This window comes from Aspergillus fijiensis (genome assembly GCF_003184825.1).
Source record: "Aspergillus fijiensis CBS 313.89 unplaced genomic scaffold BO72scaffold_78, whole genome shotgun sequence".
NCBI classification, from domain to species: Eukaryota; Fungi; Ascomycota; class Eurotiomycetes; order Eurotiales; family Aspergillaceae; genus Aspergillus; species Aspergillus fijiensis.
The window spans coordinates 95,773-122,839 of NW_024469054.1; the positions used below are offsets into that span (position 1 = coordinate 95,773).

Sequence of the window (27,067 nt, forward strand, 5' to 3'; positions counted from 1 at the left end):
TGACGAGGAGGCAGACCTGTCGCTTCCTGAAAGACAATCGGGTGCCGTGGGATCCCGATGTCTTGGTGCTTTCCCCTGACGATCACGCTTTATTGAAGACTCCTGGGGCCAAAAAATCCCCTAGTCTCGGACCCTTACACATTACTTGATGGATGGATTAGCAACGGTGCGTTGGTGTTTCGCACTGTCTCATCAGGCTCGTATTCACTGACGGGCCGTCAGCCTGGCCTGAAATAGCGGGTATCCATTCTCCCGATCGGGTTCGAACAGCCCTCACTCGGAGAGAATATGCCCCCTAATCAGTCAACGAGGTGACATAGCACCAATAGGTATATAGCATAGTCAATGGATGCCTTTTCGGCGAGGTGTTCTCGGTCGCATCGCATATATTGTACGCCTGGGGCACGACTTCACTTTTCTCGCAGCCACCAGTGAGCTTGCATGATCTACTTCTTTCGCGATGGCGCCCAAAACCTTCTTCCTGGCAGCAACTGCCCTGGTCTGGCCAGCAACCACCCAAGCTTATACTCTCAAGGACAGCTACACCGGCAACAATTACCAAGACTTCTTCAGCAAGTTCACCTTCTGGACCGGGGCCGATCCGACCAACGGTCTTGTGCAATATGTCGACGAAGTCTCAGCCTGGAGTAACGGCCTCATCGGCAACGGGGGCAACATCTATCTCGGAGTGGACAACACCAACAAGGTCGGCAATGAGGGCCGCAAGAGTGTCCGGCTGACCGGCAAGACGGCCTACAGCCCGGGAACTCTCATCGTGGCGGATATCGCATATATGGTACGGTTTCCTTTCCCCCACCTCTGATGCTCCAATCCTTTTTCTTAGCAAGATGACCAGCCACAAGTCTGCGGCACCTGGCCCGCTTTCTGGATGACCGCCGCCTCCGACGATTGGCCGCAGAGCGGCGAGATTGACATCGTCGAAAACGCCAACAACGCCCAGAACAACCAGATGTCGTTGCACGTTAGCAACAAACAAGGCCAATGCACCATCACCTCCAACCCTGCTATGACCGCAACCAAGGACCGGTGGAACAATTGCGCCGAAGAGGCCAACGGCGGCTGCGACGCCAACGACCCGCGCACCAACAGCTTCGGATCGGGATTCAACAACAATGGTGGAGGTGTTTATGCCATGGAGTGGACCGCGCAAGCGGTACGCATCTGGTTCTTCCCCCGGGGTGCCATTCCCAGTGGCGCAAGCGGGCCCTTGGGGTCTTCTCCGAATCCGGATACTTGGGGAACCCCGACTACGGTTTTTGAGAGTAACAATGGCAGTGGGTGTGATATGTCCACACATATCAAAAATCAAAGGATTGTCATCGACACCACTTTCTGTGGAACTTGGGCGAGTGGGACGTGGTCGAGTTCCGGGTGCGCGGCCAAGACTGGGTATGGCTCCTGTGAGGATTATGTGAAGAATGTGCCGGGGGATTTCAAGTATGCTTTCTGGACGTTTAATTCGATTATGGCTTATACTTGAGTCTGGTATTATGGATAAATTGGCAGGTTCGTGCTCTGCTCGATGTCTGTCTGTCGCGAGGGTGGATGTATGCAGTGTGCATGGTATTCAGTATATAGCAGTTCTACACAATCAGTTATCTCTGGGGATGGTGCGGCTGCTATCATAGCGACTGGACAGGGGTACCGTACTTTCCATACACATGTTCCCGTGTTTCCGATGAACTTGTACGTACAAAACTATCAAACTCTTTGTTCTCTTGTCAACGATTATCGGCGGAAGATCTCATGGTATACCCCATCTATTCATTATCAATTTCCTGACATCCCGGGGTTTGCTCTGAGACCTTTCTCTCTGTGGGACGAGCATTGCGGCTCTCGCCGATTTGGTCGACAGCCTTTTCTATACTTACCACAAATTGTGAGAATGCTTCGCTAAGCAACATTCTCCACGGAGATTATCAGCACCATCATGGCTTTAGCGCCCTCTCTTAGAGATGTAGACTTGGTATAAAGTACTCGCCCCCCTATTTTTCTCCCTTTGGTACAACGACAAACTAGGAGAATCCCGCTACCTGTCGGTTATCCATCCACCAAAATTACCCACATAACATAACTTTGAAAATTGCGACTGACCAGAGCCAAGTGGTGCGGACGCCTAGTATTGCAAGCGAGATGGCGGAGGATCAGCAGGCTGCCGGTCAATCCGGTACTCAGCCTCAGCCTCAGCCTCAGATTCCAAATCTCCCACAGATGTTCTCTGCCGCGGTTGACGATGGCACCGATGCCGTGACTGGCGTTGCCAACTCGATCCCAGACGATCAAGTGAACGCAATGCAGATGCTGGGATGTTGGCTCGAAATCCTTGAGCACTTCTTCCCGTCGCAGCACATGGGGCCTAATTTCCCCGGTTACGATGTGAGTAGTGCTACTTCTGCCGTCAATAGCCGGGGAACGCTCAGTGTGCGCATCACGGCATCGTCCAGGTGGGTAGGCGCAAACTTCTTAAATGTGGAGTTGGAGCGCTTCCCTTCCAGCGATGACGATCTCGATCGGTGGGACCGCGAGGCTAACCTCATGACCCAGATGGTGCATACGATGAGACACCTCCCCGATCAGGAGGAGCCGAAAGTTGTCTTTGGGATCGTCGTCGTCGGTAAGTTCTTCCGATTCTACCGGCTCGAAGAAGATGGCCAGCGCTACCCTATTGATGTTGCAGGAAAAGCCGTGTTCCATATGCGGAATGATTCCAGACTTATAGCCTACATCATGGAAGTGATTATCAAGGAGCACTGGTGAGAATACCCTCCACTAGCTGTGGGAGCTTATAATGCTTCGAGGTGGGTCTTCTACTACCTGCAACTTTTTCCCTAGCTAAGTTGCTGCTCTACCTTTACAGGTACGAGCAGTGCTCAATTGAAAGGTTTCCAACCAGCAACTAGTCCAAACCACGAAGTCACCCTAAGCAGTATTGATTATCTGCTGATACTACATGCACAGGTACCATAAATTGTGGTTGAGTATATATGCACGGCACAATTGACATCCGTTATTTCAGCAAACACAAACCGAATGAACTAATGTTACAGTACAGTACAGTACAAACTAAAACACAACAAGACAAGCATGCTCCTCGCAGCAAAACAGTCCGCCCAGCAGCAACAAAGTTGTCTCCCGCCCGTTGCTAGCGGAGCTAATGCCTTTCTAGCAAATGTCGCCGGCGACAATGACATTGTAATTGTCCGTATCGAACTCCTGGCCATTGATATACATCCCGTTATAGCACTGCGTCATGATATCCTCGGCATGGGTTGCCAGGTACGAGCACTTGGGCTCAATTTCCCACGCATTCTACTCGCCAATTAGTCCTCATTCTCCACGTCCTGATCAACTGGGGAAGCAGCCAAAACCCTTACGTCATTGCAGAGATAGATACCCGAGTCATAGGAGCAGCTGATTCGGGCGCAGGTGCCAGGGCCGGCACCCACTTTGCACACCCCATCCAAGGCGAGCAGATATTGGATCCCTTGGGTGATCCATGTGTAGGTGGCGGTCTCGGAGTGGTCACCCTCGACGTTGCACAGCAAGTTGCTCTAAGCCATAGTGTCAGTGGCAGGCAGCTCTATGGTTTATGTTTGGATCTTGATCGGAAGACCTTGTTTCTTTTCTGGAGGATGCGGTGGACCTCGGCGTCCGCCTCCCGAACTTCGAGAGACTGGGTGACGTTGAAGTCGGGATTGAGACGTTTGATCTGCTGGTGGACGTCTTCAATTGTTCCGGACAACTCCACCTCGTCGCCGCCCTCGGTGATGATGCCTCTGTAGGTCATGGGCACGACGGTGTACCCCCTTGGCACCCGGGTTGTCACCAGAGCCTTGTTGAGGAATTAGTATGCATATGCGACGCAGAGTGAGTATTGCCTACCATAGAAGTGCTGACAAGAGCAGCAAGAATTATTGAGAACTTCATTTTGATCAGGAGAATATGGTCGATGTGTTGTATTGGTGTGTCGGTGGAGTAGACCCGCTGCTCTCCAGCTTGAGTCGCACATTAAATACATTTTGAGCACGCACGACCCTCGACCCCTTTTCTTCACCATTCTGCCTCACATAGCACATATAGCAACACATATAGCTCGGTGAATATCTATTGAGGCTAACAGAAGCGGAATTCTGGGGGCGATTTGGTAGAATGGGAATCATTTGCCTTGGTGGCTCGAGTTCTGGTGTAGTCCATTGCAGAGACGTTAAAGAACTGACCAGTCACATCCTCGCCTTGGAGCAGTATGTACGTCACGATGGTGAGGAGGCCAATGGTTGCAGTAACTGCAGGCTTTTGTGTGGGGGATGCTTCTTCAGCCCCCCTGGTCGTGGGGGCCAACGGGCCCGAGAAAATTTCCTCTTCTGTTCAAGCAAAACAGTTGGATGACTTAACTTCGGAGATATAGGACAAACTATGATGTTTACGCGATGACAGCCTGGTGTGTACTGTAGGGGTAATTCTGGTAGGTACGGACCACCTCATATTTAGTCTCGTCAACAGCCCTACGACCCGTTCTACTTTGCTGGAACCATGAGTACAGACTGCACACATAATTGATTAGCGACTGGATATGACATATGCTCCTCTACATTAAAGCTGTCTTACTTTGCTAGTCTTGGCTTTACCGCATGGCATCCATCCTTGTCGTGCATTGGTCCTTGTGGGACAAATTGTTGTAAATACTATAACATGCTGTAATCTGTTTTGCCTCGGCTCCTTATGATTCAATTCCTAGAAATGTAGTCTACCCTTTCCTTCGATGATCTCTTTACGAAGTGCCCTTGCTGTTTGGAGGTGACAAGGGAAACCGTGCTCAGACGCGTCTGTGAGACTAACCCGTGGCTGAAACGAAGATATATTTTCCGCTCCAGCTGGGCAGGATGTATCAGAAAGTCTTGAAATTAGAAACAAAGGCTAGTGCTATAGCCATCGGATCGTAGAAGCTCAGTGTTTGAGATAGGAAGATGTGGAGCTTAATATATGGCATTAGACTGGTCGCAGATGGTTATAATCGATCACCAACCAGTTCTACTTCTACCTAGTAGCTGAGCTGAGCCTTACAGCCCAATCCCAATGGGGTCAGTCGGAGATAGATCAGGCACGTGACCTTTTGCTCCCCACCGCTTCTATCATCCCGAGTCGTCACATGATGTGACAGTCGAACGAACCAATCGAGGGCCGATGATCGGCTGCTCTCCACCGCTCGGTCCGCCTTTTCCCAAGTGGACTTCGATTGCTTCCCACCTCCGATCCAGAATCCAAGCTCCAGTCCAGCCTCTTTGTCCCCTGGTCTAGTCCCGGTTCTTCCCTGTCCTTCCCTGTACAACTAATTCACTAATTCACTAAGTCTTCCCCAACGATGTGTTGGGCCAATCTCTCGACTGCTTTGCGACGGGGATTCACCAGGCTAGCACAGCCGCAGGGAATTCCCTCATTTCCTGAAATTAACTGTTTCTCGGGCTGATGGCTGATGGCTATGGCTAATCTGGGTCTTCCCCCCCTCCCCTCGCCCCCAAACGCTTGACACGCAGGATGAAGTCTGACACAACTCCATCGACTCCATTTTTCACCCTCAACTAATCTCCCCCCCTCTTGTTGCGGCTGACAGGTCGGATGAGGCAAGATCAAAACAAACCAACTTCTCAACCATCTGCCAGGGATGGCTTCTGAATCTACCGCTGAACACCACCTGCTCGAATTCCAGCACGACGTCGACTTACACCTCAACACCACCCTCTCCCCGACCGAGGACGATGGCGATATGGGAGTCAAACCTGTTGCGAGTCCTACATCCAGCCCCAGTCCCGGCTCGCCTCCGCAGCGGCGTGACACAACCTGCAGTGAGCTAGATTCCAACGATGTCTTTCAGTTGATGAACTGCCCCTCGCGCGAACCCGTCATCGAACGCTGTTGCTCGTGGTTTTTTGCAACTCTCATTGTCCTTTCCACATACACTACCCTCCTGTCAGGCCTGTTTCTTATCATCGCCTGCCTCAAACCGTATTATGGCAACCTCATCGGCGACACCGGTGGCCTGGCGCCCTCCTCAGCTACCCTCCTCAGCGCCTTCTTCGCCAAAACCATCGAATTGTCCTATGTGACGGTCAGTGTAGCATTTGTGGGCCAGCTGCTCAGCCGCAGAGCCCTGCGTCGAGGGTCGCGAGGCATCAGCATCTCGGACATGAGTCTGCGGATGTGGATCACGCAGCCGGGGTCCTTGTTCATGCAGTGGGAGACTTTGCGCTACTCTGGAGGTACTCTCCTGGGCATTATTGCACTAATTGCGACTCTTGTTTCGATGCTTTACACCACTGCTGCGGAAGCTCTTGGTAAGAGATCGACCGATCGACTTCCCTTCGCCCGTCATTCCTAGTGCTGATTCCATGTCACCTCGCAGTGTCCCCCAAGTCAGCGATGGGCCCCGTCTACGAACGAATACTCTATGGCAACGTGTCTACCTCCTTCGCGAATCCCACCTACCTCGAAGCCCAGTGCGACACTCCTATCACCGCTACGATCGACCCCTCCGCCGGCCGGAACGAGACCTGCGTTTCTATGGAGATTGTCGGTCGGGCCTACCACGACTTCGAGCAATACATGCAGCAATGGAGTGGGCTAGCGCAGGCGAACAATGCAACCTCAACGTCACTGAGAACGCGTATCAAGCCTCATGGGTCATTGTACGATAATACTACCGTCACTGGAAGTTGGATCGAGGTCACGGACATGAAGGAAACCTCCCAGAAATACAAACGAATGGTGAACAATGTTACCGCCGCGTTTCCCCATGGAGGACTATACGAGGCGGCGCGCAATCCTCGAAATGGGATCCGGCAGCCGAATGGGGCCACTGGAGACGGGAAGTACATTCTCCAAGCCTCCGTGCCTGCCCCGGCAGTCAATGTACTCTGTGCAGGCTTGTCGAAGGAAGAGCTGGAGCCCATCATCTACACGGAATGGCCCGATCACGAGCCCTTCAACTCCACAACGTGGTACACAGAGGCTCCCGCATATTATCAGAGCACAAATCAAACCGTGGTGGACGAGGTCTTCGGTTTTGCGCCTGGCACCTACCACCCGGCTCCCGTCTTCCCAATTTATCCGACCGAGTACAACACGATTTTCAATGCCAAGGTAGAGAACTCATCTGCTCTCTATCTGCTGGGAACCGCCCCCACCGGTCACGATCCCGCTTATGTCCTTTGTGCATTAAAAGCCAAGCAATCTGGTTTGTGCTCGGCCCAATACCAGGTGGACTCAAGCGGGGCCGAGCTGAGCACCCGTTGTGAAGATCCCACAGACACGCTCCAGTACAGCCGTCGGGTTCCGGGTGTCGTAGAAGACAACTACGACATCAATTGGAAGAGCGTTGGCTGGCTGTGGCTGGATGCCGTCAGTCTAGGATCCGGAATCGCAGGAGAAGACGCCAGCATTGAACGGCTCTTGACCCAGATGGTTCCTGCCTACGACAACAGCAGCAACACTGCGTCCCTGAATGCCAACGTACCTTCGGTTGCGGAAGCCATCGCGGTCCTGACCAGTGTCACTCTTATGATTAGTAGTCAGGATGCCCCTTACGTTCCCTTTTGGAACTACAGCGGCTATGCGAATCAGATCCTCCCTTCTCCGGTGCAACAGATCTTTAACGCCACTCTTCAGTCATCGGGCTATGCTTCTGGCCACGCCGTCAACTGGCAGAAGAGCTTCTACGTCGTCCTTGTCTTGGCCTTCCTCACGAGTGTCCTCTTCATGGCCTTTTTCATGGTCGAAGTTCGCGGCCGCCTCCTCAATGATTTCACCGAGCCTTCGAGTATGTTCGCCTTGGCGATCAATAGTCCACCGACGGAACGATTGCATGGGGCATGCGGAGGAGGGCCCACAGGTCGCGAACTTCAGGATCGCTGGCACGTGGGCATGGTCGAAGATAGCCACCATTATTACATCCGGCCCATCGCTGACGGAGAATTCACGCCTCCCGATCCTGGGTCTGATGATGAGACAGTAAAGGGGGGAGGAACTCACCTTGCCGTCCACGATTACCGCAGCGTCTCGCGCGGTGCTGCTACCCCAATGTCGTTTTTGTATTAAGCCGAAACATCAACCTCGACGAAGCGACTCATTAGAGATCATGTTAGATTTAGAGTAATGTAATGTGTGTGTACAGACAAGTCGATAGCCCGAATATCACATGACGAAACTATCTGTGTCGAACTGTAGTAGAATCAAAGCTTGACCACCTCTCATTGACTCAGCGAAAAGGAAACAAGCAAGCATGTCAGTTAAAATGCAATCCATACACTACAGTACCTTTCTGAATGTTGGGTTTGAGAGAGGAATGGTGCCTCAGGCACACAGGAACTGGTCATATGACTTTAGTGGCAGCGGACAAGGGAGGAGTCACATGTGAGCGTCAACCATCTAGGCGGTCAGCGACGATAATATCAAACTAGCTTCTCTCCATTCTCGCAACTTCTCCCGGAGACAGTTAGTGAGTGACCTTCTTGCGGACACCTCCACCGGCCTCTTCTGTTTCCCAATCGAGTTCAGGTTCACCGGGGAAATCAAGTGCGGGGCAGAGGCAGCATCAATCTGCGCGTCTGATGGCGTGATCGCATCGAAGTGACTCCCGCATTTGTTTCTCTGCTTATCACCATCCTCCCACTACCCAACAATCATCGCAATCATGGCTTCTACCCGTGACAGCCAGGATGGAGCCATCCAGCCGCTACTCACGCAGCCAGATGAGAGAAACCATGCAACCATTGCCCAAGAAGGTGCCACCGTGGAAGATCACCGCCCCGGTGCATTCAAGCGAAACCTTGGCGCCGTCGAAGCTTTCGGCATCATCATCAGCATCGTGATCGGAAGTGGAATCTTTACTTCACCCGGGTCAATCGATACCAATGTTCCTTCGCCTGGAGTGGCCCTCGTGGTATGGCTTGTGGGTGGGATCTTAGCCTGGACCGGCGCCACGACTATGGCCGAGCTGGGCACTGCCATTCCTGGTGAAGGTACCGATCCGTCCACTACATTGTAACCCCTGCTTTTTTCAGTCGCTGACAGAATGTCGTCCAGGGGGCGTGCAGCCGTATCTGCAGTATATCTTCGGTGAAATCTGTGGCTTTCTGGCGGCCTGGACGTGGATCATTGCTGTCATGCCGGCCACCTTGGCCATTCTCAGCATCGTGTTCGTCGAGAGCATTTACTCGGCAGCTGGTGTGACTGATCAGGCTGCAGCAATGTCGCACAAGCTGCTGTCCATTTTGATTCTTGTTGTGGTCAGCGTTGCGAATTCTATCAGCACCAAGGTCAGCACGCGGCTCAATGGGTTCTTCGTCAGCACCAAGTTCGTCACCATCGCCGCGGTGGTGCTAGCGGGGCTTGGTGTTGTTATCGCCCATCTGGCCAAGTCCGACAGTGGCCATGGATCCCGAGACTGGTTCCAGAATCCCTGGTTCGGCTATCGCAACACGGTCACTCCGGATGGAAAGCTGATTGACTGGCATGACGTCGCTGGGTGGGAGATGCTGGGGTATTACTCGACCGCCTTGTACGGTGCACTGTGGGCTTATTCTGGCTGGGACAAGGTAAGGCACTTCTTTCAGCGGCCGGCGGAGTCATTGACATTTTTCTAGGCGATCTACATCAGCGCAGAACTTTCCGCCCCGGCGCGCCAGCTTCCCTTGGCTATCAACTCCGCCGTGCCTATCATCATTCTCTGCTTCATTGCGGCCAATGCGGCATACTACATTCTCCTACCATGGAATGTGGTCTCCACGACGGATAGTGTGGCTGTTGTACGTTTCAATCCTACTGCCTCTGTTCGTGGGCGCAGCTAACGCCACCAGACGGCCATAACGCATCTTCTAGGCCCCGCAGCCGGTATCATCGCCGCGATCTTGATCTGTCTGGTAGTCGCCGGGTCTCTGCTGGGCAACTCCTTTGTTGCGGGCCGGATGGTAGTTGCTGCTGCAAACAGGAACTGGCTGCCGCAACTCCTGGGAGTTATCGGTCAGCTGGGACGGCCCTCCTCCGACCAGAACAACAGCCTCGGCTCCGATGCACCCATCAACGCCATCGTCTTATCGACCATCTTGCCAATCTTCTATATTCTCTTTGGCAACTTTCGAGCTCTGCTTACCTTCAATGGTCTGGGAGAGTACTCGTTCTTTTTCCTGACGGTGGTTGGAGCGATCATGCTGCGCTTCCGCGAACCGGACCTCGAGCGGCCCTACAAGCCCTTTCTGGGGATTCCAATTGTCTTTGTCCTGGTGAGTGGGTTTGTGGTGACGCGTGGGGCGGTGTTTGCGCCGTTTCAGGCGGCTATTCTGATCGTGCTGTGGGTGATTGGGGCGGGATTCTATGCTCTTCGTAAGCGGTGGCTGAAAGGGGGACAGAGGTATGCTGCGGTGTCGACCGGGGAGGGCGAGGGGGAGGCGGAGTAGTGCTGCGCGGCGAACTGTTGTCTACTCAGACGATGACAGTAGAGGATTCGAAGTTCGTCGTGTTGCAAAGGGTGCAGTTTTATGCAACGTGAAACGTGAAAGGGGAGTACTGGGGAGTGCCGCCGGCATAATAGTTTAAGGCAATAAATTAACCTAGAGGGGGCAGATGAACACAAATTGAGAAGATCCCAGCAACCGCAACTTGAAAAGGATTTCTGCTCATTCGTCATCAGAATACCACGATGGCTACATCCTCTGGGTAGCCTCATTGATAAGACCCTCAACGTACTGAACCAGACTCAGCACCTTCTCCTCTTCGAAGCGGCGACCCACCAGCTGCAGCGCAACTGGAGAGCCATGGCAATCGTCGCAGTCATCTGCGACCGTTAGCGCGCGTGCTTCATTCATATTCACCAGACAGATACCTACAGTCTGCCTGAACCTCAGCATCCATCTCACTCAAGGGCACAGCCGGTCTGTGCTCCCCGTCCACCACGCAATCCACTTTCGTGACCGGGAGAACCGCACTGGAATAGTCGAGGACATTGACAAAGGTGGTATACACCCCGTACTTAAACTTGCCTGGTCGGACCGCCACTGAGGGGCAAGCTGGGCAGATCAGCGCGTCCACCGGCCGTGTGGTCCCGGTGAGTGTGGCCGTGGAGTTCCAGTAGTCCATGTACGCTTTCTGATAGTTGCGCTTCTTGACATTCAGGGCTGCCACCTGTGCAGCGCGGAGGTGCGCACTCGGCTGCAAGAAGCACTCAGGGAGCTGTTCCTCGCCGGCGAGCGCGCGGTGGGCTTGGACGTCTGTTCCGCCGTCCATGTGCCATGCTTGCATCTTGTGCGGTCAGCGTTCTTCTTACTTTTTTTTGTTGGAATCCGGGCCCAGCACGTACCGCGATATCGAAAGCTGTGGCATGACTCGGGGGATTCCAATCGATAACCTAAACACTAGGTAAGTTTGGAATCCATTGCACCGCAAGCGACACCACTCACCCGGTGGCCTTTTTGCTCCAACAACAATCTTACTAACCCCAGCGCCCGCTGAACTGGCGGATGGGGTCTTACCGTGCCATCATCCTCCATGATCGCAAAAGCAAGCCCCTTGTCCTCCGCCGCAGCCCGTACGCGCTCCTCCACCGCGTGGCGCCAGGGCATCTCCACCACCAAGGGATCCACAAACCACGGCTCCTGCGCCAGCACCGCCTGCACCAACAGCTTGAGTCCCTGGACACTGGTCGCCATCGGGCCGACTACCGAAAGGATAGTGTTTTGCCCATCCAGCGAATTGGCCACTCCCTCGAAGGGCAAGCGCCCGGCCGAGGGCCGCAGGCCGTGGATCCCATTGAAGGCGGCGGGGACGCGGATGCTCCCGCCGATATCCGTCCCGAACCCCACCGTCGGGCCCCGCAGCGCCAGCAATGCCCCCTCCCCACCCGAGCTGCCCCCCGCGGAGAGGTGGCGGTTGACCGGGTTGAACGTGTACCCCAGGATGTTGTTGCAGGTTTCCCCGGCCATCAGGGTGGTCGGGACGCTGGTCTTGCAGTAGAAGACTGCCCCGCTGGCGCGGAGGAGGCGGACCAGTTCGCTTTCTTGGTCTCTTTCGTGGGGCGGGAGAGAGGTGCGTGGCTTCCCTTCGAAGGTGTCGATCCAGCCTACGTAGCCCATGGTCGTTTCCACCCCCGACATGTGGAATTGGTCTTTGAGGCTAATGGGGAGGCCGTGGAGTGGGCCTAGAGGCTCCTGGTGGGTGTTGAAGTAGCTGTCTAGTTCTTTTGCGGTGGACAGAGCGCGGTCGAAGCAGATTTCAAGCAGGCAGGGGACCTATTCTTCGTTATAAGGGTTGCAGGGGTGTTAGATAAGCATGGGCGGGGAGGAGACAAACGAGCTGGTGAGCCAGGGCTGCACGGTGGCAGAAGGCCGATGCGACCTCCACTGCGGTCCATGTGCCCGTTGTCGTGTGAGAGACGATGTCCTCGGCGTCGGACTCAGTGATTTCAATCTCCCGCGGGGAAAGATATTGCTGGATGTATGTTCCGGTCACATTGAGTTGGATGTCGGGGGTGGGGATGGGAGCGGGGATGCGCCATTCGGTGGGAATGGCGGAGAAAGTCGCCTCGCGCTTGGCTGAGGCTCTGGCTTGCCAGGCGGGTTGAATGGGTGTCATAGTAGGTACAGTAAAATTATAGATGGGATACAATACAGGTGCAATGTCTGAAAAAGAAATGCCGTGGTTCGGTTCCTGCTAATTATTCATTTGCTCAGACGAGCGGGGGCGCAAGATTACCGCAGCCGACTCACGTGTAGCTCTCTTACCTCGGGTATTGCCCGTGTAATGGCTACGTTACAGTACAGTCCATACAGTACATGAAAGCTGCATGGTGACTTCAGCTCGATCCACAGGAGAGACCAAGAGGGTCATAATGATGATATCAACTATGCCACCAAGATGCTGGTGAAACATTTGACCCCAATTTTGTTCAAAATCCCGGTAGTGTCAAGGAACCCGGCCATCTTTGACTGTATATCCGCCCAAGTATTCGTTGATCCCAAGTCCCGAGGAATCGAGGTCCCGTAGCCTTGAGATTCAGTGTATTTGCCATAGCAAGAGCTTTACATCTTCTTTTCTTTCCATTGTTCCTTTTCATTATTCTCCCAGCTCTCCTTTCGAAGCTCTAACATCCGGGCTTTTACCTATCTGCCATTTTGCTATCTATTATGAAACAAAGCCGACCACCTAGACCTGTCTGACATCTGAGGACGCCTGGACGGCTGATGTTGTTTGACTCATGAACACTGTTAAGATTTACCGCTTAGTATTGGTAGCTAATGTGAGCAGCAGACTGCGAAGAGACGAAATCAACAATCTGGGATTCTAAAGAACAGGTACAATGAATGGCAGGCTTTTGTATCGGAAAATGAATTGTGGAAACATTGAGAAAACTACGCCTACGTCTGCAACAGGTGAAGACCTAATGCTACACAGTGGAGATGAGCCCTGGGTCTAAGCCTCGTAAGGGATCATTGGGATGTCACGATAGTGAACATCGCCCCTGAATCCCAGAAGATACTCCACGAGGAAGAGCCAATACTCAACGACATCGAAGGAGTGCCTTCGGTCATGAACGATGGTCCCTGGCGGCGTGATGATGCTTCCGTCTAACCGACGGCGCTCGTATAGCCCAATTTCACCCATGCGCCAGATCATCCCAGTGATCGGTGTTTCCGGGGAGGTGAGGCGTTCCATGATATCCAGCTCCATCGCGAGCCAGACGGAATATGAATACCAGAACGGGGCCCTTGAAGGCGTGGGTCCAGACAATAGGCAAAAGAACCTTCCTGTGGTAGGGTGGCCCACGTGCAGCACTTGAAAGTCGACATCCCCCGTGTGCCGGGTGGCGTGTGTATGTTGGTAGCCCTCGTCCGGCGGGAATATCTGCCGGAGGAGGCCATACACGCAGAGGGGAATCCTAAGGTTTAAATCGTCTGTGACAGGGCTCAGGGGTTCCTGTTCTCCCTCGAACGGGGGAATAGTGAACTTGTCTTCGGAAGCTATTGAAGAACTGTCTTCGCTCGATGCGCTAGGGACGTCGTCTTCCTCAGGCTTAGATGCTGAGGATTCCCCTTCGCTCGGCGAGGGAACAGCCTGCTCCTCACGTGTATGGCGAGATGCCGAGACACCCATCATGAAATATGCAGATATGGTAACTTTCAAGTCCGACGTTCTGTAGTAGAGGTGAAATCCTTACGAAGCTCGTTGCTGGGTGGGATGGAAGCTATGAATCATCTTGGCTATACTAAATCAGATGTTGAATATATACTTGGGCCACTAAAGATGGAATGTGCTATGAGATTGGGCGAGAGTCGTAATATCATCCCTCCCAAACGGGACTCGACGGTTCCAAGCGAAATACACCTCCTTCCTGGCATAGAATCTCCTTTGTGTCATACTGATAGCCGGAGCATGGCAGACAGCCCGACAAATGATGATCACTTCCAATTTGAGGGCAGTCTTGCTGGTGTCTCTCACTAGCTTCTTTGTTCATTAATCTCATCAGGATGCGGGATCTTCCTGTTGATACAGAAAGCTTAGAAAGCTTTGGTCTGGCTCGTGCATTTTTGACTGATTGAATACTGTGTCTAATCGAAAGGAGTAGCTTCGTCATCCCCGTTGATTGCACCGCGATAATCCAATCGGCATGGACCAGACAATCACATCATTAGTTATTCTACCAGGTCGCCGGTATTAGTACGCATGAAAATAGCCAACGCTGCTCCGCTGCAAACAGTGGCAAAGACTAAAGATTCTGTCAGTAACGCCGATGTGCATCAATCGCGTCAACGATGTCTTGCATCCAGGGTATCTCATACGTGGTACATATTGAAAAGCCTGCAGGTAGCTAGTCCGCGCGATCTGCTGGATGGCATCGCCAAGGGTAAAGGAAAACCGCGCGTCATCGAGAATGTGATGAATTGTCTAAGCCGATCAACGACAGAACTGAAATTGGGTTGGGCCTGATAACCAGGCGAAAACTTACCTCGGACAGGCCAGGCACCCTGGGCATGGTCATCGCGAGACTATGTGCAAACATCTTCTGGATCATTGCGGTGCTAATGGCAGGACCGACAATAAACCCGAGCGACTCACAAAGTTCAATCGTGCCAATGCACGCGGGCATACTTTCTTTCGGAGAGGTAGTGGTCAAGCCGATGAAATTGACGGTGTACATGAGCCCGGTTCCCAGACCCAGAAGTGACGGGAGACCGGCTTGCCATATCGTGCAGCCATTGCGCCACTCGATGAAAATCAGGAGGTAGGCAAGAGTGGTGAGGGCATGAGAGGATATCCCGAGTTTGCGATATCGCTTGTATCTGCCAATAGTACATTTCAGTGAATCAATACAACACAACCGGAACCCGAATGCTGACCTACCTTTTTATTGCATATCCAGCCGCAAGCCCCCCAGATGCGATACCCAGGACATTTCCAACAAACGCAAAAGATGCCCATGCATCACTCCAGCCCTCCACACGGATGAGATACGGGGTTAGGTGCGTTAGGAGCTATCCATTATTCCGTGCATCAGTATTTCCTAGGGCAGAGAGCGATTTCTTATCTAGGAGACTTACCGCGCCACGCCCTATGTAAATTAGAAACTCCATCAGACACCAAGCCCCGAAGGGTCCTTTTATTAGATGCACTGGTAGCAGCGGGTTCGTGGCATAAAGTCCCTCCACGAGGGCGAACCCAACACCAGCCACCAGAGTAGCCACCAAGAGAAAGAAAATGACCGCTGCATTCTGACCTTCTGCATCCGGGGCAGTCACATACTCTACCAGAGCGCTCAAAGCCACAACCGTGAATGTCAGGGTTAGCATACCAGAGACATCAATGTCTTTTTTGTGTGGTTCTTTGGGCTCTCCATGCACTTGACGGTCAAGGTGAGCCAGTGGTGGTGGTGTACCCCACATCATAGCAACAAGACACAATACGGCGAAGGGGATCTGACCCAAAAACGACCTGAAAGACATCAGGCCTCAATGTGTGCGGCATGGAAAGGGGATACATACAATCGCCAACCGACTGTTTGCGTCAGAAACCCGCCAAGAGGAGGTCCAACACTGCGGCCAAGCATGTTGATGGTGCTCGAGTAGCCGTCATACAGTGCCACTTCGTGTGGTGGGATCAAATCTGAGCAAAATTTCTAGTCAGTCGCAAATTGGCACACCTCGGTTCGGATATGAAAGATGAATACCTGTGATGATAACGGAGGTCATTGCGACCATTCCAGCGCCGCCTACACCAGCAATGACCCTCGACCCGGCTAACGTAACCAGAGAGCCACTGACACCGCTGCATAACATTAGCATCACACCAAACCAGCTTGATTATGGGCCAATTCTACCATAGGAAGCTACCGGCAATGAAAACGGCATATGATCCCAACAGTGTCTTTTTGCGACCGTAAATGTCACACAGAGCGCCAATCTACGCAGGCACCACTTACGGGTTAGTCGATACGCACGATACCCATGTCTGGACTTTGGAGGCGTACGTACCACCGGGCATGCAACACAACTTCCGCAGTTGTACGCGACCAGTAGCCAGGATCCCAGGGTGAGCTGCTGGAACTCGGAGGCAATCGAGGTGTAGGTCGAGATCATCAGCGCCTCGTCCGCACTGGCAATGAAGCACCCTGGGCGTTGGTCAGTGGATATTGCTGCGGTAAATGAATGGACCCGGTGTCTAAGTCCATCTTACCGACGAAGATAGCGTAGAGGAGTACATTTGGTGGTCGGTGATGTGGGGGTGCAAAGTCCTCGGGTTCCTCGATGTCCGCCTCCGCACGTCCGGAGGATGGGAAAGTCTCTAACATATGCTCTTCACTCATGACGGACGGGACAATGGCATGCATCAGTCAAGCCTTGGTGTTGACATAGATCCAGACTACAAACGAAGCAGGTGTCCGAACATTGGAGAGGTCTGGAAGCAGTTTTTGGCTCGCTTGAAGAGATAGATGGTAAGTGATTTTACAGTCGAATCCCCGATCGGGCGGCGTTTGCCCTAAAAGGGGAAGCGGGCCATGATCGGTATGTTTTGGATGCAACGCTGCACTCCCTTGCATTTTTACCCCTGAATCAAATCACTACTGAGTGCTTAGGTGCAGTTTTTACGAGCTAGAATCTACCTTCTCCGTGCTTGTCTCCTCTGTTGCTGAAGGCAAGGACCACATGGGGTCATGGTACTCATGTACAGTGTCCCCTTTGACCCCCGGGGCTGTGAATCTGGACACGCCCGTCAAGGGATCGTAGCTGTCATAAGTTTGCGCCAGCCGCTTGCCACCGCCACCGGGAAGGTCGACGACGAAGGAGGGGGTCATAAAGCCGGCGATCGTGCCGCGGATCTGCGATTCGAGGTGCAGAATGTCGCGCAAGGGGGTCCGGAGATCCTCCACCCCCCGTACCATGTCCCCCTGGTATACGTAATACTAGTAGAAACTGTTAGTCGGACCTGCTCCCCCGGCAGAGGTACCGCTGGAGAACTCACCGGTTGGACATTGATGTCTGCCAGCGTCCGGATCAATCGCTTCATGGTATGGACGTCATTGTTGACCCGATTCAGTAAGACAGTCTGATTTCGAACCGTCACGGCATGACGGAAGAGGTGCTGCGCAGCCTGCTCGCTGATCCAGGAGATCTCTTGCGGGTGGTTGAAATGCGTATGTAGGGCGATGCTCTTGCCTTGCGCCCGGCCCTGCTCGCTGAGGGCGATCAGCGTATTGGCCCATCCGTCATCTGGGTCCAGGATGCGTGACGGGCAGACAGACAGTCCTTTGCTCGCGAAGCGGATCCGTCGCACGTTTTCCAGACTCAGGAGTCGCTCGCCGATTTCTTGCAGTTGCTGTGGCTCAAGGAAAAAGGTGTCGCCCCCGGAGACGACGACATCGGTCACGGCTGGGGTCTGCGCAATGTAATCAAACATCGGCTCCCAGTATTTTCGGAGTGGGAGAAATCGCTTTTTGGAGACCGACTCAGTTTGCGCCCCTACAGAGTAGGATCGGGTGCAAAACCGGCAGTAGACCGGACACACAGAGCTGGCTGTGACAGGTTGGTATCACTCAAGAGATAGGTTTGATATTCTTACCCAGAAACAGCACCTTGTCAGGATAGCGATGAACCAGGCCTTTCACTGGTGAGTCATGCGTCTCGTTCAACGAGTCGAGGGTGAGCTTGGGATGGTCGGGCTGGTACGAGGAGCCAACTGGGATGAATTGGCGTCGAATTGGATCGGAGTAGACCTCGTCCCAGTTGATCAGCGCCAGAATGTGGGGTGTCAGTCGAGTAGCCATCGGTGCCTTCTTGAGTCCGGTCACCACATCATTCAACACCTCGTCACGAGTGATTTCTCCGTGACCCGACGGTGCTGTGACTTGGGGCGGAAGGACTCCAGACAGAAAGGCAAGCAGAGACGGGGTGTTCTGCAGCGAGTGGTGCATCTATTTGATGATCAGTCTGCGAATGTAGAGGAGAGCCCCAAGATAGAGTCACCATACCTGCCACTTGTAGTTCAAAAACTCGTTCCGAGATACATCCATCCAGGCGGGCACCTTGCGCCAGTATTCCCAATTCCCCGTGGGCGATGGATGGAACTGAGGGCTGCTGACCACCGATGACCATCGCACCTTTCCAACGCTCGACTTCGCAGTGCGTGAGGAGAGAGTCATGGTGGGTGGTTTTGTCGGCTGTGTGGGAAATCAATGCCCCATGCCCAACCGTGCCCGGTTTATAGCCCCTCGGTCGGAAAACTCGGTCTAGACATTGCACAGCGTAAATTGACTCCAAGCGTGATTAACTCAGATCGGCCACTGAGATGTGATGTGTTAAGCTGGCATTGCGTGCGCGAAATGCAGCAATGTACGTCCATGCTGACGTGTCCACCGCTTCTTTGTAATGCAAGGGATGATCGCCCGCCATCGCACACTCTGACTGGCCTCGAGACCGAAGCTTCTCCATTATACCATCTTAAGAACCAGTGAGGGACCTCACTTGGACCTCGCGACTAGTACGGCACCCATTGCCAAAAGCCTGCAGCACTCGAAACGATGACCCTCACTCCAATCACGATAGCGTTCTTCTATGAGACAATCTCGCTGTACCTAAGCAAAGGCTACAGCCTGGAGGAGTGCCTGGAATTGGACAAAGATGAAGCAATCGACAGCATGATCGAGTCGCTCCGCGGACTGGGATATCGAGTGGTTCCTGTGGGGGACATGGACGAGCTGATCCAACGCATTGCGAAGGGGGAGCATCGGGGATGGGACTTAGGGTTCTCGATCTCGGAGGGGATGCACGGCGCCGCTCGCGAGGCCCAAATCCCCGGCGTGCTGGAAGCATACCGTATTCCCTGCGTCTTTTCGGACGCTGCAACCCTGACCATGACACTCGACAAAGCAAAGACCAAGGTACCCTCTCCTCCTGCATCATCTCTGTCTACTCGACGAGCGACGCGATCGTGCTAAGCCCAGATTCCTGCCCCGTAGATGATGTTCCAATACTACGACATCGCCACCGCGCCGTTCGCCGTCGTCCAATCAACGTCCCAGAATCCCCTTGAAGATGTGCAAGCAAGCCCTCACGCAGTCAAGTTGACCGCATATCCGTTGTTCATCAAGCCATCCTGTGAAGGAAGCTCGAAAGGCATTTATCCGTTCTCCAAGGTTCACAACCAAGCGGAGCTCGAACAAGGGGTGCAAAAGCTACAACGTCAATTTCCTGGGCAGAGTATCCTAGTTGAAAGTTATCTGGCTGGCCGTGAGTACTCGGTGAGTCTGATCGGCACCGGCCAGACCGCACGTGTGCTTGGGACCTTGCATCTGGACTGGGAGGCTGCGCAGAAACGCCACGGGACACAATCCGAGAGTGAGAAGGATCCGTTCACAAGAGGGTTCCTGGACGTTGACGCCAAGAACCGAGCGAACGATAAAGAGGTGATGAAGTTTGCGATCGAATCGTGGGACCCGGAGGTAGCGGCAGTCGAGGCGCTCGCCTTGCGGGTGTGGAGAGTCATGGGCTTTCGTGACGTGGGACGTGTGGATATCCGGTGCTCAGCCGATGGGAGACCGCATGTTATCGAGGTCAGTTATCAGCCACCCCTCCCAGAAATTGCCAAAGTCATGCTGAAACTACTCAGGTCAACCCTTTGCCTGGATTATGTCCAGGGTATTCTTTCCTGAGCGAGACGGCTCGCCACCATGGAGTATCGCACCAGGAACTTCTTGCTCTGGTAGTTGAGAGTGCAGTAGGAAGATACCCACATCTCGCGCAAAGGTCACTGGAGCTGAAACAAGGAGGTTTAAAAACCAAAGCGCAGTGAGCGCACAGCATTGTTTCCTATGGATGTAGGTGTATATAGGAGCTTGCGATATCTGCCGGCTGTTTGCCTAGCGCATCGCAACCAACCGCGACGGGGTCTAAGTCTGGGTCACGGAAAGCACGAATGTTGGCGAAGTCGAAGGCTTCTTGGTTCCAAGTTCCATTGGTAGTCCATGAGGAAAAGAAGTACAGTACTAGTATACTTTGCCGCGGATCGTTAAAGAAGCTCTCCGAGAACCAGGTTCTTCCGAAGAGGACTTCAGGCTTAAGGCTTAGTCATAGAGCAATGCTTGAGAGAGTCAAGACTGCAATTAGTAAGCTCGAGCCTCGAATTGTAATTTGTGAGTGAATAAGAGTGTATTTAATGAACAAAGGGTGGAGCCTTCTTTATTATCTTCAATGTGTTGTGAGATGATAAAGAAAGCCCAGACTAGCTAAGCATGAGCAATGGCAGTGCTTTGCTACTGCATAGAAATTTCTTCGAACGTCCAATGTAAAGTTCAGGTAACACGTGCTGCATTATTTTTTGACTTATGAATGGACCTATCTTGCCTGATGCTTCATGGCTTTATCCCGTCACTGAAACATCCTGTGGGCCTGTTGGTTGAACCTCTTGATTGCTCTGGCCAGGATTTGGCACTTTGACCAACTTTAACAACGAGCCTTTCAGAATAGAAAACAAAGGCTTTCCTGCTCAGTACACTGCCTGAGACCTGGGTGCCACAAAGCTCGAAAGGTATATATATCGCAGCAACGGCACCAAACTCACTTCACAAACAACCCACAATGGCTCCCACGCCGCCCCGTAACGCTCAGATGGGCTCCAGAGCATCAGATTATATTTTTATTACCATGGCTGATAGCATCTTAGTGAGTGTTTTGCGGCAGGCGTTCGAAGGGGAGCCGGGATTCGACTTTCGAGTGATCCAGGGGCCAGGCGGCCAAGAACCACAGGCAGTCAGCGTGTTTAAGGATGGCAAGTGTTTCCAACACATACTCCTGGGCGCACTCGACAAGCCAAATACCGCTAGGGTTCTTCTGGAGCCCAAGCTGGAGGAGATGCGACAGGTAGCCCCCCCTGAGTGGGAGATGGTTCTCGGGTGTGCATACCAGGATGGCAAAATCATGGTATGGAAGCACGTTCGCAATGCCATTGGCGATGTCCCGGTCAAGCCCATGGAGATCCGAGGCGTCCGCATTTACAATCTCCAAGACTCGTTCGAGAAGGGACTGTTCCTGGGCATTTGTTTCTTGATCAAGGGTCACCTTACCAAGCAGCAATCGGTGAATTGAGGTTCTTCTCGGTTTCCACACATAAGAACAGCGACCAACTCAGCAGCTTCCAAGAGATCAGTGTCATAAAACGTAACGATTTGCCATCTCTGATCATAGGCATAACCCACGGGTCTTCTAATCAAAAGCAGTCTTCCATCAATAAATCCAGAATGTAAATCCAAAAATATCTAGTTTTCTTTAGTGCTGACATGCCCTAACTATGCGCCTCCAATGGGGGGCCAGCACACCCGCTTGGTCTTGCTTACTGTGGGTCTGAACCCGTGTATCAGTGCGGCTGGCTAGAGACATTTAAAGACCTCTTCTCTCTCCGTTCTCTCTCCCTTTTCTCTCCTTTTTTCTTTCTTTCCTTTTTTCCTTACGACTTTGAATTCTCGGAATGCTCTGCCGCCTGATGACATACCAACATGGGCGCTCTTCTCCCTTCGGTAGCCATTGCGACAGCCCTGGTAGTGCTGGTGTTCCGCTTCTTGGGCAGGTTAAGCTCACCACCTGAATTGAAACCTGCCCCGCAAGATGGAATCCCCCCAGTTCCTCATCTTCTGGGCGAAAGGCTAGTGAAGGCTCTCCCGCAAGGGAGCGTGCTACTCCTCCACCGCGACGGTGAACTCTTCCGCCAATCGCTTAGCACCTATTTCGCCCGACAGGAGCGCGACGTGGTTCAAGCGGTCATTGTCCAGCCACGCACCACTCAAGAAGTGTCGACCGCGATCCAAATCCTCAAGCAGGAGCATCAGCGGCGACAAAGCTCCGGAGCGCTGTCCGATAACACTCTGTTTGCTGTTCGAGGCGGAGGCCAATCCCCACTGACGGGAGCTGCAAGTGCCAAAGGCGGCGTCCTGATCGATCTCACCCACTTCCGCGAGGTGACGGTCGCCGAGGACCGAGAAAGTGTGGTGATTGGAGCAGGATCCCGGTGGGGCGATGTCTCGCGCACCTTGGACGAATTGAATCTCGGGGTGGTGGGAGGCAGAAGTGCCGATGTCGGAGTGGGCGGGTTTACGTTAGGAGGTATTATAAGTCAATCACCACATCGTCTTGTCAACGTATTAACACATTCAACCAGGCGGAATCTCCTTCTTCACTCCCAGGTACGGATTAGCATGCTCAAATGTCATTGCATACGAGGTTGTGCTGGCCTCGGGGGAGACAGTCACGGCCACAGCGAGCTCCCATCCGGAACTCTGGCGGGCACTGAAGGGTGGCTCCAACAACTTCGGCATCGTCACTAGATTCACCGTGCGCTGCTTTCCCTCGAGCCCCATCTGGAGCGGTTACATATATGCACCCGGCTCGCAATGCACCAAAGCTCTTCTGGCTCTTCATAACAGCGTCAAGCGGATGGATCCTAAGAGCAGCGGTGCGGAGGTGGATAGTTATGCCGCGGGAGCCATTGTCTGCGATGTTTATCTTCAGCCCATCAGTATGCGGCTGCTTGCTCTACAGCTGGCCTATACCAAGACACCAGAATCCCCGAAAAAATGGCCGGCCTTTTGGCAACGTTCTGGCTTCTCCGCCCTGTGGAGATACTGGAGCACCCACAAGGTGCAATCCGTCACTTCCGCTGTCGAGGAGGTCAACCGAGGCTGTTGGCCCAGTAAGCGAAGCTCGTTCGGGACTACCACGATCAAGAATGACCTGGCTACCATCATGGCCGCCCACGACGTTTTTCGAGAGGCAACAGCGTCCCTGCGCAAGGTGGAGGGGTCTATGTGGACAATGGTCATGCAGCCTTTGCTGCCCTCGTGGACCGCAAAGGGCGACCCCAATGTCATCGGTGTCCACGAGAGCACAAACGAGCCACTAATCATCATTAATATGTCAATTGACTGGGACGGTGCACATAACGACGAGTATGTTTACTCGGTGGTCCGTGGGATTCTGGCCAAGATAAACGCTATCGCTGAAGCCAATGGCAGGAGCCATCCTTACCGGTACTTGAACTACTGCGAAAACTGGCAGCGTCCATTGGTAGGGTACGGCGAGCAGAACTTGGAGTTCCTGAGGAAAATAGGCCAGCAGTATGACCCAGACGGTCTATTTCAGACAGGCTGTACCGGGGGCTTCAAGTTGTCGGCGTCGGCGGATTAATCGTTAGAAATGCTCGATGGATATCTTTAGATTTGTATGACATGCGTCTTATTGACTACGCTTGGAATCGTCAAACGGATGAATGGTTGGATCGATTATCTGAGATGTACAGCGCTACGCCTCGGTGGAAGCATTGAGAACGAGCAACCCATAGACCTCAGCACAAGATATTCCAAGACTTTGATGATTTCAGGCATGTTTTGCATATCGTCAAGGGCACCGGTGTTGCTAGCGGGCGGTTATAAGCCTCACTGCTCTTGTTGAAGCTTCCTTTTCTTCGATTACATAGTAGGATGCTTCTCAGTGAGGTAGCCTTGGATATTCCAATATATGTAGAAATCCCGCCACTGTGATTTTAAATACTATCAATGTTTCACTCTATCCTTGTAGTCCTTCTTTGAAGCAATGAACATTCAATGAAGATTTCGTAGAGTCACAGCGACACAGTACAGGTGTAAGGCAGAGTGCATATTCCAGAAAGCGACAGGATGATCTGAGGATTCAGTATGATAGATTGTCGGAAGAAAGGGCCGCAGAGCGATATGTGTAACCCCAGAGGAAGAACATGTCTACTCCTCAAGTACCTTGATCTGAGCTGCTTTCGCAAAGTCTTCGGCCTGTTTGATAATCTGAAAGTGTTTCCGTTAGCCCTGTCAAACCATCAAGAACCCGTGATGCAAGTTCAGGCAAGACGTCTTAGTTCAGGTCCATGGTTCAAACAACACGTACCTCGTCATATTTGGTCACAGCTTCTTTGATACCATGGCTAATATTGGATTCTCCGATAGCCAACAATGGAGAGCTGGTGCCCCTGTCAATCTTGTCGATGGCCTTGATGACTGGCTCAAGCGTCTCTCCCAAATGGCGAAAGGTGTCTTGGATGGTCTGTATGCCTTCAATTGCTTTCTGAACCCTCACCACCAAGTCATCAATCTGGGACCTCAACGCACTGAGCGTGGTCTGACATGTTTGAATATCTGTCACATCTTTATCTCTGCTGTTTCAGTTGGCCAGTTCCTCTCCTGTCGCTCGGCAAGCTCATCACTCTCTTAGAATCTTGCAACTCTGTATCCCGAAGCGAAGCCGAGAGAGAATGCAGAGGTAACTGCGGCCTCTGACATCGAGAATAAGCCGCAGATAAAGGGCGTTCCTTTTGTCATAGTCCATCTCGTGTCCACGGTGTTGGCCAAGGAACCACGAGAGAATTTACCCCAATCCAATTTAGCATCTGATCTCGAAGGCTTACTCGGGGCCTCGGGCTCAGGATTGAATACTGGTCAGCTCGGAAAGATCGCGGAAATGATGGGCAAGCTGTCATCCCTGGAGCAGAGCTATGCAACGTCACCTAGGCTGGTTCAGATGAGATCATCGCTAGCATGCAGGCGTATGACGACTGACTGGTTCCAAAACAACATAGTACCAAAGATTACACCGAACCTGCCGATCTTACGGAAATGCAATAGGAGAATATCTTGTTCAACAACCGGATTCTCCATGGTTACACGCATGTCCCCGGGACTGGACTCGTGGCCAAAGCCCCAAAGCGAGGTATGTCAGCCCTCCGCTTACACCGTCGTTGGTTGTCGTAGTAGAGGGTAGGTATCCACTAACAGAAATAGCCTTCGCAATTCGTCGTCCAGCGGGGGCACTCTCTCCCCAGCTCGGCGAGGTAGCGAAAGTCCCAGCCACTCCTTCGCCACAGGGAAGTGCGACGGGAAGCTCTCAGGCTCCCGCCAAGACCAACGGAGCGAAGAAGGATCCTGTGAAGGAATACTTGGTACGTAGAACTTTAAGACGATACCGGCGTGCTGTTTACTGACAAGAAACCTCCCCAGAACACCGTTCCTGGTGTTCCCTCTTTCTACGTGGATGATGACTCCAAGGTCACGGTTACGGAGACGAGGACTGCCTTCCAACGGTCCATGGCTAGAGAAGGGTTTACTTCCACTGCCATCGAGGCCAATGCGTATGTGTGGAGTCCCATCTGGTATCACAGTGCTGACGTCTTTCACCCCCTGTTCAGGAGCGGACTCCCTTTCGGCAAATCGCTTTCAGCATCTGCTGCTCTGACGGAGGAGAACTCCTATAAAAAAGAGAAATTGGATCAAGAGACAGATTTCACTTTAAAAGTGGCCTACAAGGTAAGAGGTTTGCTTGCACAAGAGCCACGTTGTCTAATACACTGATATTGTCATAGTTTCCCCGCGTGGCATTAGATCTATCCTCCGAGTACCTGCAGCTGTCCGATGAGTGCGTGAAAGCCATCAACAACATCTACAGTGCGAACGACAAAATCAAGTTCATCAATGACTACGGTAAGCCATTCCCTCTGGTCACCTTTCCGGCGGCTCGAAATATGCAGGCGCTTGGACTACAGGTGATGCGTTCCCCAGCAAGGTCATCCTGGGCGGGTTTCTCCGTAGCAGCAGGGATGTCAAAGTCAAGACTACTGAGCAACTTGATGCAGCCAAGGAAGAGACTCGCAAGGCTGCTGGGCTCAATTTCGCAGCGCCGCAAGTGAGCTATGGCATGAATTATGCGAACACTACTAGTGAGACAAAGACCTCTAGCCAGGGTCAGACGGTCGGGAATGCTGCCTTGACTTGGGAGGCCCGCGGGGGAGATACAGTGCTTTGCTCAAAGTAAAGTAAGCCCGAGCTCTTGACCCTCTCCGATGGCAAACGAAGCTAAAGAGTCTCTTCAGCCCTTCAGCATGGGCAGCGACCGTGAAAGACTGTCGTTATTGGAGAATCACCGAGGTGAGTTTTAGATTGCAACTGCAAGCTCTTCTCGATGACACCTGGTCTAATCCCAGTGACTGAATTAATACAGCAATCACAAACAGTGTCCCTGGTCAGCGTGATCGACGGTATCGATCCTAACATGGCGCACAAGGTGGAGTACCCAGACCAGGAGCATGGAAGCACTCCAGACAACACAAAGCTCACGGAAAGAGAGCTCATCGATAAGGCAACAAACCTACTTCAGGGTCCAGAGACCTCCAAACCGATGCAGATCATACTCAACGCTTACAATGCCGACAGTGACAACAGGCAATATAATGACTGGGTCACGAAAGAGAAGCCCCAAAAGGTTGACCTTCTGAGATCAAAGAACGTGACGAGCGCATGGTCAGACATTTCGCCGTCACAGCAGATCTACTACATTATCTTTCTCCACAAGGAAAAGAAGCTGGATGTGTTCTCTTGAGTCCGATTGAGGCAATCACCACCGAGTAGAATGACTTGCTGGCATAATCAGCCCCAGATTTCGCAGTCCGCACGAGCCTTACCCAGAGGCAGTGTGGTGCCGCGGTTGTGCCTGTCTTTGTACTAGGAAAG

General features: G+C 52.8%; 13 protein-coding genes across 13 annotated transcripts; 8 read left to right on the forward strand and 5 right to left on the reverse strand.

Annotated features, from left to right (window-relative positions):
- Window positions 1-460: 460 nt before the first annotated feature.
- On the forward strand, window positions 461-1,501 carry BO72DRAFT_389858 (glycoside hydrolase family 16 protein; the record flags this gene model as incomplete). Its single annotated transcript, XM_040941783.1, has 2 exons — window positions 461-796; window positions 857-1,501. The coding sequence occupies 2 exons, from the start codon at window positions 461-463 to the stop codon at window positions 1,499-1,501; spliced, it is 981 nt and encodes a 326-aa protein (XP_040796320.1).
- A 653-nt stretch (window positions 1,502-2,154) lies between these two features.
- BO72DRAFT_501133 (uncharacterized protein) lies at window positions 2,155-2,778 on the forward strand (the record flags this gene model as incomplete). Its single annotated transcript, XM_040948944.1, has 1 exon — window positions 2,155-2,778. One exon carries the CDS (start codon window positions 2,155-2,157, stop codon window positions 2,776-2,778), a length of 624 nt encoding a protein of 207 aa, XP_040796321.1.
- A 377-nt stretch (window positions 2,779-3,155) lies between these two features.
- BO72DRAFT_521145 (uncharacterized protein) lies at window positions 3,156-3,948 on the reverse strand (the record flags this gene model as incomplete). The annotated part of the gene is made up of 4 exons (XM_040949739.1): window positions 3,156-3,330; window positions 3,396-3,572; window positions 3,635-3,853; window positions 3,904-3,948. 4 exons carry the CDS (start codon window positions 3,946-3,948, stop codon window positions 3,184-3,186), a joined length of 588 nt encoding a protein of 195 aa, XP_040796322.1. The 3' UTR covers window positions 3,156-3,183.
- Window positions 3,949-5,893: 1,945 nt separating this feature from the next.
- Window positions 5,894-8,109, forward strand: BO72DRAFT_389887 (uncharacterized protein; the record flags this gene model as incomplete). Its single annotated transcript, XM_040941784.1, has 2 exons — window positions 5,894-6,350; window positions 6,419-8,109. 2 exons carry the CDS (start codon window positions 5,894-5,896, stop codon window positions 8,107-8,109), a joined length of 2,148 nt encoding a protein of 715 aa, XP_040796323.1.
- A 595-nt stretch (window positions 8,110-8,704) lies between these two features.
- Window positions 8,705-10,466, forward strand: BO72DRAFT_501136 (amino acid transporter; the record flags this gene model as incomplete). The annotated part of the gene is made up of 4 exons (XM_040948945.1): window positions 8,705-9,032; window positions 9,097-9,608; window positions 9,657-9,818; window positions 9,870-10,466. The coding sequence occupies 4 exons, from the start codon at window positions 8,705-8,707 to the stop codon at window positions 10,464-10,466; spliced, it is 1,599 nt and encodes a 532-aa protein (XP_040796324.1).
- A 246-nt stretch (window positions 10,467-10,712) lies between these two features.
- gmdA (putative general amidase GmdA) lies at window positions 10,713-12,710 on the reverse strand (the record flags this gene model as incomplete). The annotated part of the gene is made up of 5 exons (XM_040943436.1): window positions 12,355-12,710; window positions 11,466-12,293; window positions 11,366-11,413; window positions 10,896-11,307; window positions 10,713-10,843 (listed from the first exon to the last, which is right to left on the reverse strand). Exons 1-5 carry the CDS (start codon window positions 12,634-12,636, stop codon window positions 10,713-10,715), a joined length of 1,701 nt encoding a protein of 566 aa, XP_040796325.1. The 5' UTR covers window positions 12,637-12,710.
- Window positions 12,711-13,473: 763 nt separating this feature from the next.
- Window positions 13,474-14,154, reverse strand: BO72DRAFT_501138 (uncharacterized protein; the record flags this gene model as incomplete). Its single annotated transcript, XM_040948946.1, has 1 exon — window positions 13,474-14,154. One exon carries the CDS (start codon window positions 14,152-14,154, stop codon window positions 13,474-13,476), a length of 681 nt encoding a protein of 226 aa, XP_040796326.1.
- A 443-nt stretch (window positions 14,155-14,597) lies between these two features.
- BO72DRAFT_279693 (putative transporter) lies at window positions 14,598-17,012 on the reverse strand. The gene is made up of 10 exons (XM_040940271.1): window positions 16,732-17,012; window positions 16,530-16,666; window positions 16,376-16,458; window positions 16,226-16,323; window positions 16,041-16,161; window positions 15,600-15,990; window positions 15,403-15,533; window positions 15,008-15,341; window positions 14,841-14,946; window positions 14,598-14,767 (listed from the first exon to the last, which is right to left on the reverse strand). Exons 1-10 carry the CDS (start codon window positions 16,883-16,885, stop codon window positions 14,694-14,696), a joined length of 1,629 nt encoding a protein of 542 aa, XP_040796327.1. The 5' UTR covers window positions 16,886-17,012; the 3' UTR covers window positions 14,598-14,693.
- A 128-nt stretch (window positions 17,013-17,140) lies between these two features.
- BO72DRAFT_389918 (KamA family radical SAM protein) lies at window positions 17,141-18,694 on the reverse strand (the record flags this gene model as incomplete). The annotated part of the gene is made up of 4 exons (XM_040941786.1): window positions 17,141-17,458; window positions 17,518-18,068; window positions 18,115-18,466; window positions 18,524-18,694. 4 exons carry the CDS (start codon window positions 18,692-18,694, stop codon window positions 17,141-17,143), a joined length of 1,392 nt encoding a protein of 463 aa, XP_040796328.1.
- A 316-nt stretch (window positions 18,695-19,010) lies between these two features.
- Window positions 19,011-20,555, forward strand: BO72DRAFT_532030 (D-alanine--D-alanine ligase family protein). The gene is made up of 3 exons (XM_040950413.1): window positions 19,011-19,432; window positions 19,511-20,104; window positions 20,161-20,555. Exons 1-3 carry the CDS (start codon window positions 19,073-19,075, stop codon window positions 20,341-20,343), a joined length of 1,137 nt encoding a protein of 378 aa, XP_040796329.1. The 5' UTR covers window positions 19,011-19,072; the 3' UTR covers window positions 20,344-20,555.
- A 573-nt stretch (window positions 20,556-21,128) lies between these two features.
- BO72DRAFT_463126 (uncharacterized protein) lies at window positions 21,129-21,635 on the forward strand (the record flags this gene model as incomplete). The annotated part of the gene is made up of 1 exon (XM_040946582.1): window positions 21,129-21,635. One exon carries the CDS (start codon window positions 21,129-21,131, stop codon window positions 21,633-21,635), a length of 507 nt encoding a protein of 168 aa, XP_040796330.1.
- A 341-nt stretch (window positions 21,636-21,976) lies between these two features.
- BO72DRAFT_532031 (FAD-binding domain-containing protein) lies at window positions 21,977-24,083 on the forward strand. Its single transcript, XM_040950414.1, has 2 exons — window positions 21,977-22,646; window positions 22,702-24,083. Exons 1-2 carry the CDS (start codon window positions 22,043-22,045, stop codon window positions 23,724-23,726), a joined length of 1,629 nt encoding a protein of 542 aa, XP_040796331.1. The 5' UTR covers window positions 21,977-22,042; the 3' UTR covers window positions 23,727-24,083.
- Window positions 24,084-24,441: 358 nt separating this feature from the next.
- BO72DRAFT_521158 (uncharacterized protein) lies at window positions 24,442-27,018 on the forward strand. Its single transcript, XM_040949740.1, has 9 exons — window positions 24,442-24,609; window positions 24,805-25,142; window positions 25,190-25,274; window positions 25,346-25,503; window positions 25,550-25,867; window positions 25,924-26,041; window positions 26,089-26,368; window positions 26,431-26,485; window positions 26,559-27,018. Exons 1-9 carry the CDS (start codon window positions 24,489-24,491, stop codon window positions 26,934-26,936), a joined length of 1,851 nt encoding a protein of 616 aa, XP_040796332.1. The 5' UTR covers window positions 24,442-24,488; the 3' UTR covers window positions 26,937-27,018.
- Window positions 27,019-27,067: the final 49 nt, after the last annotated feature.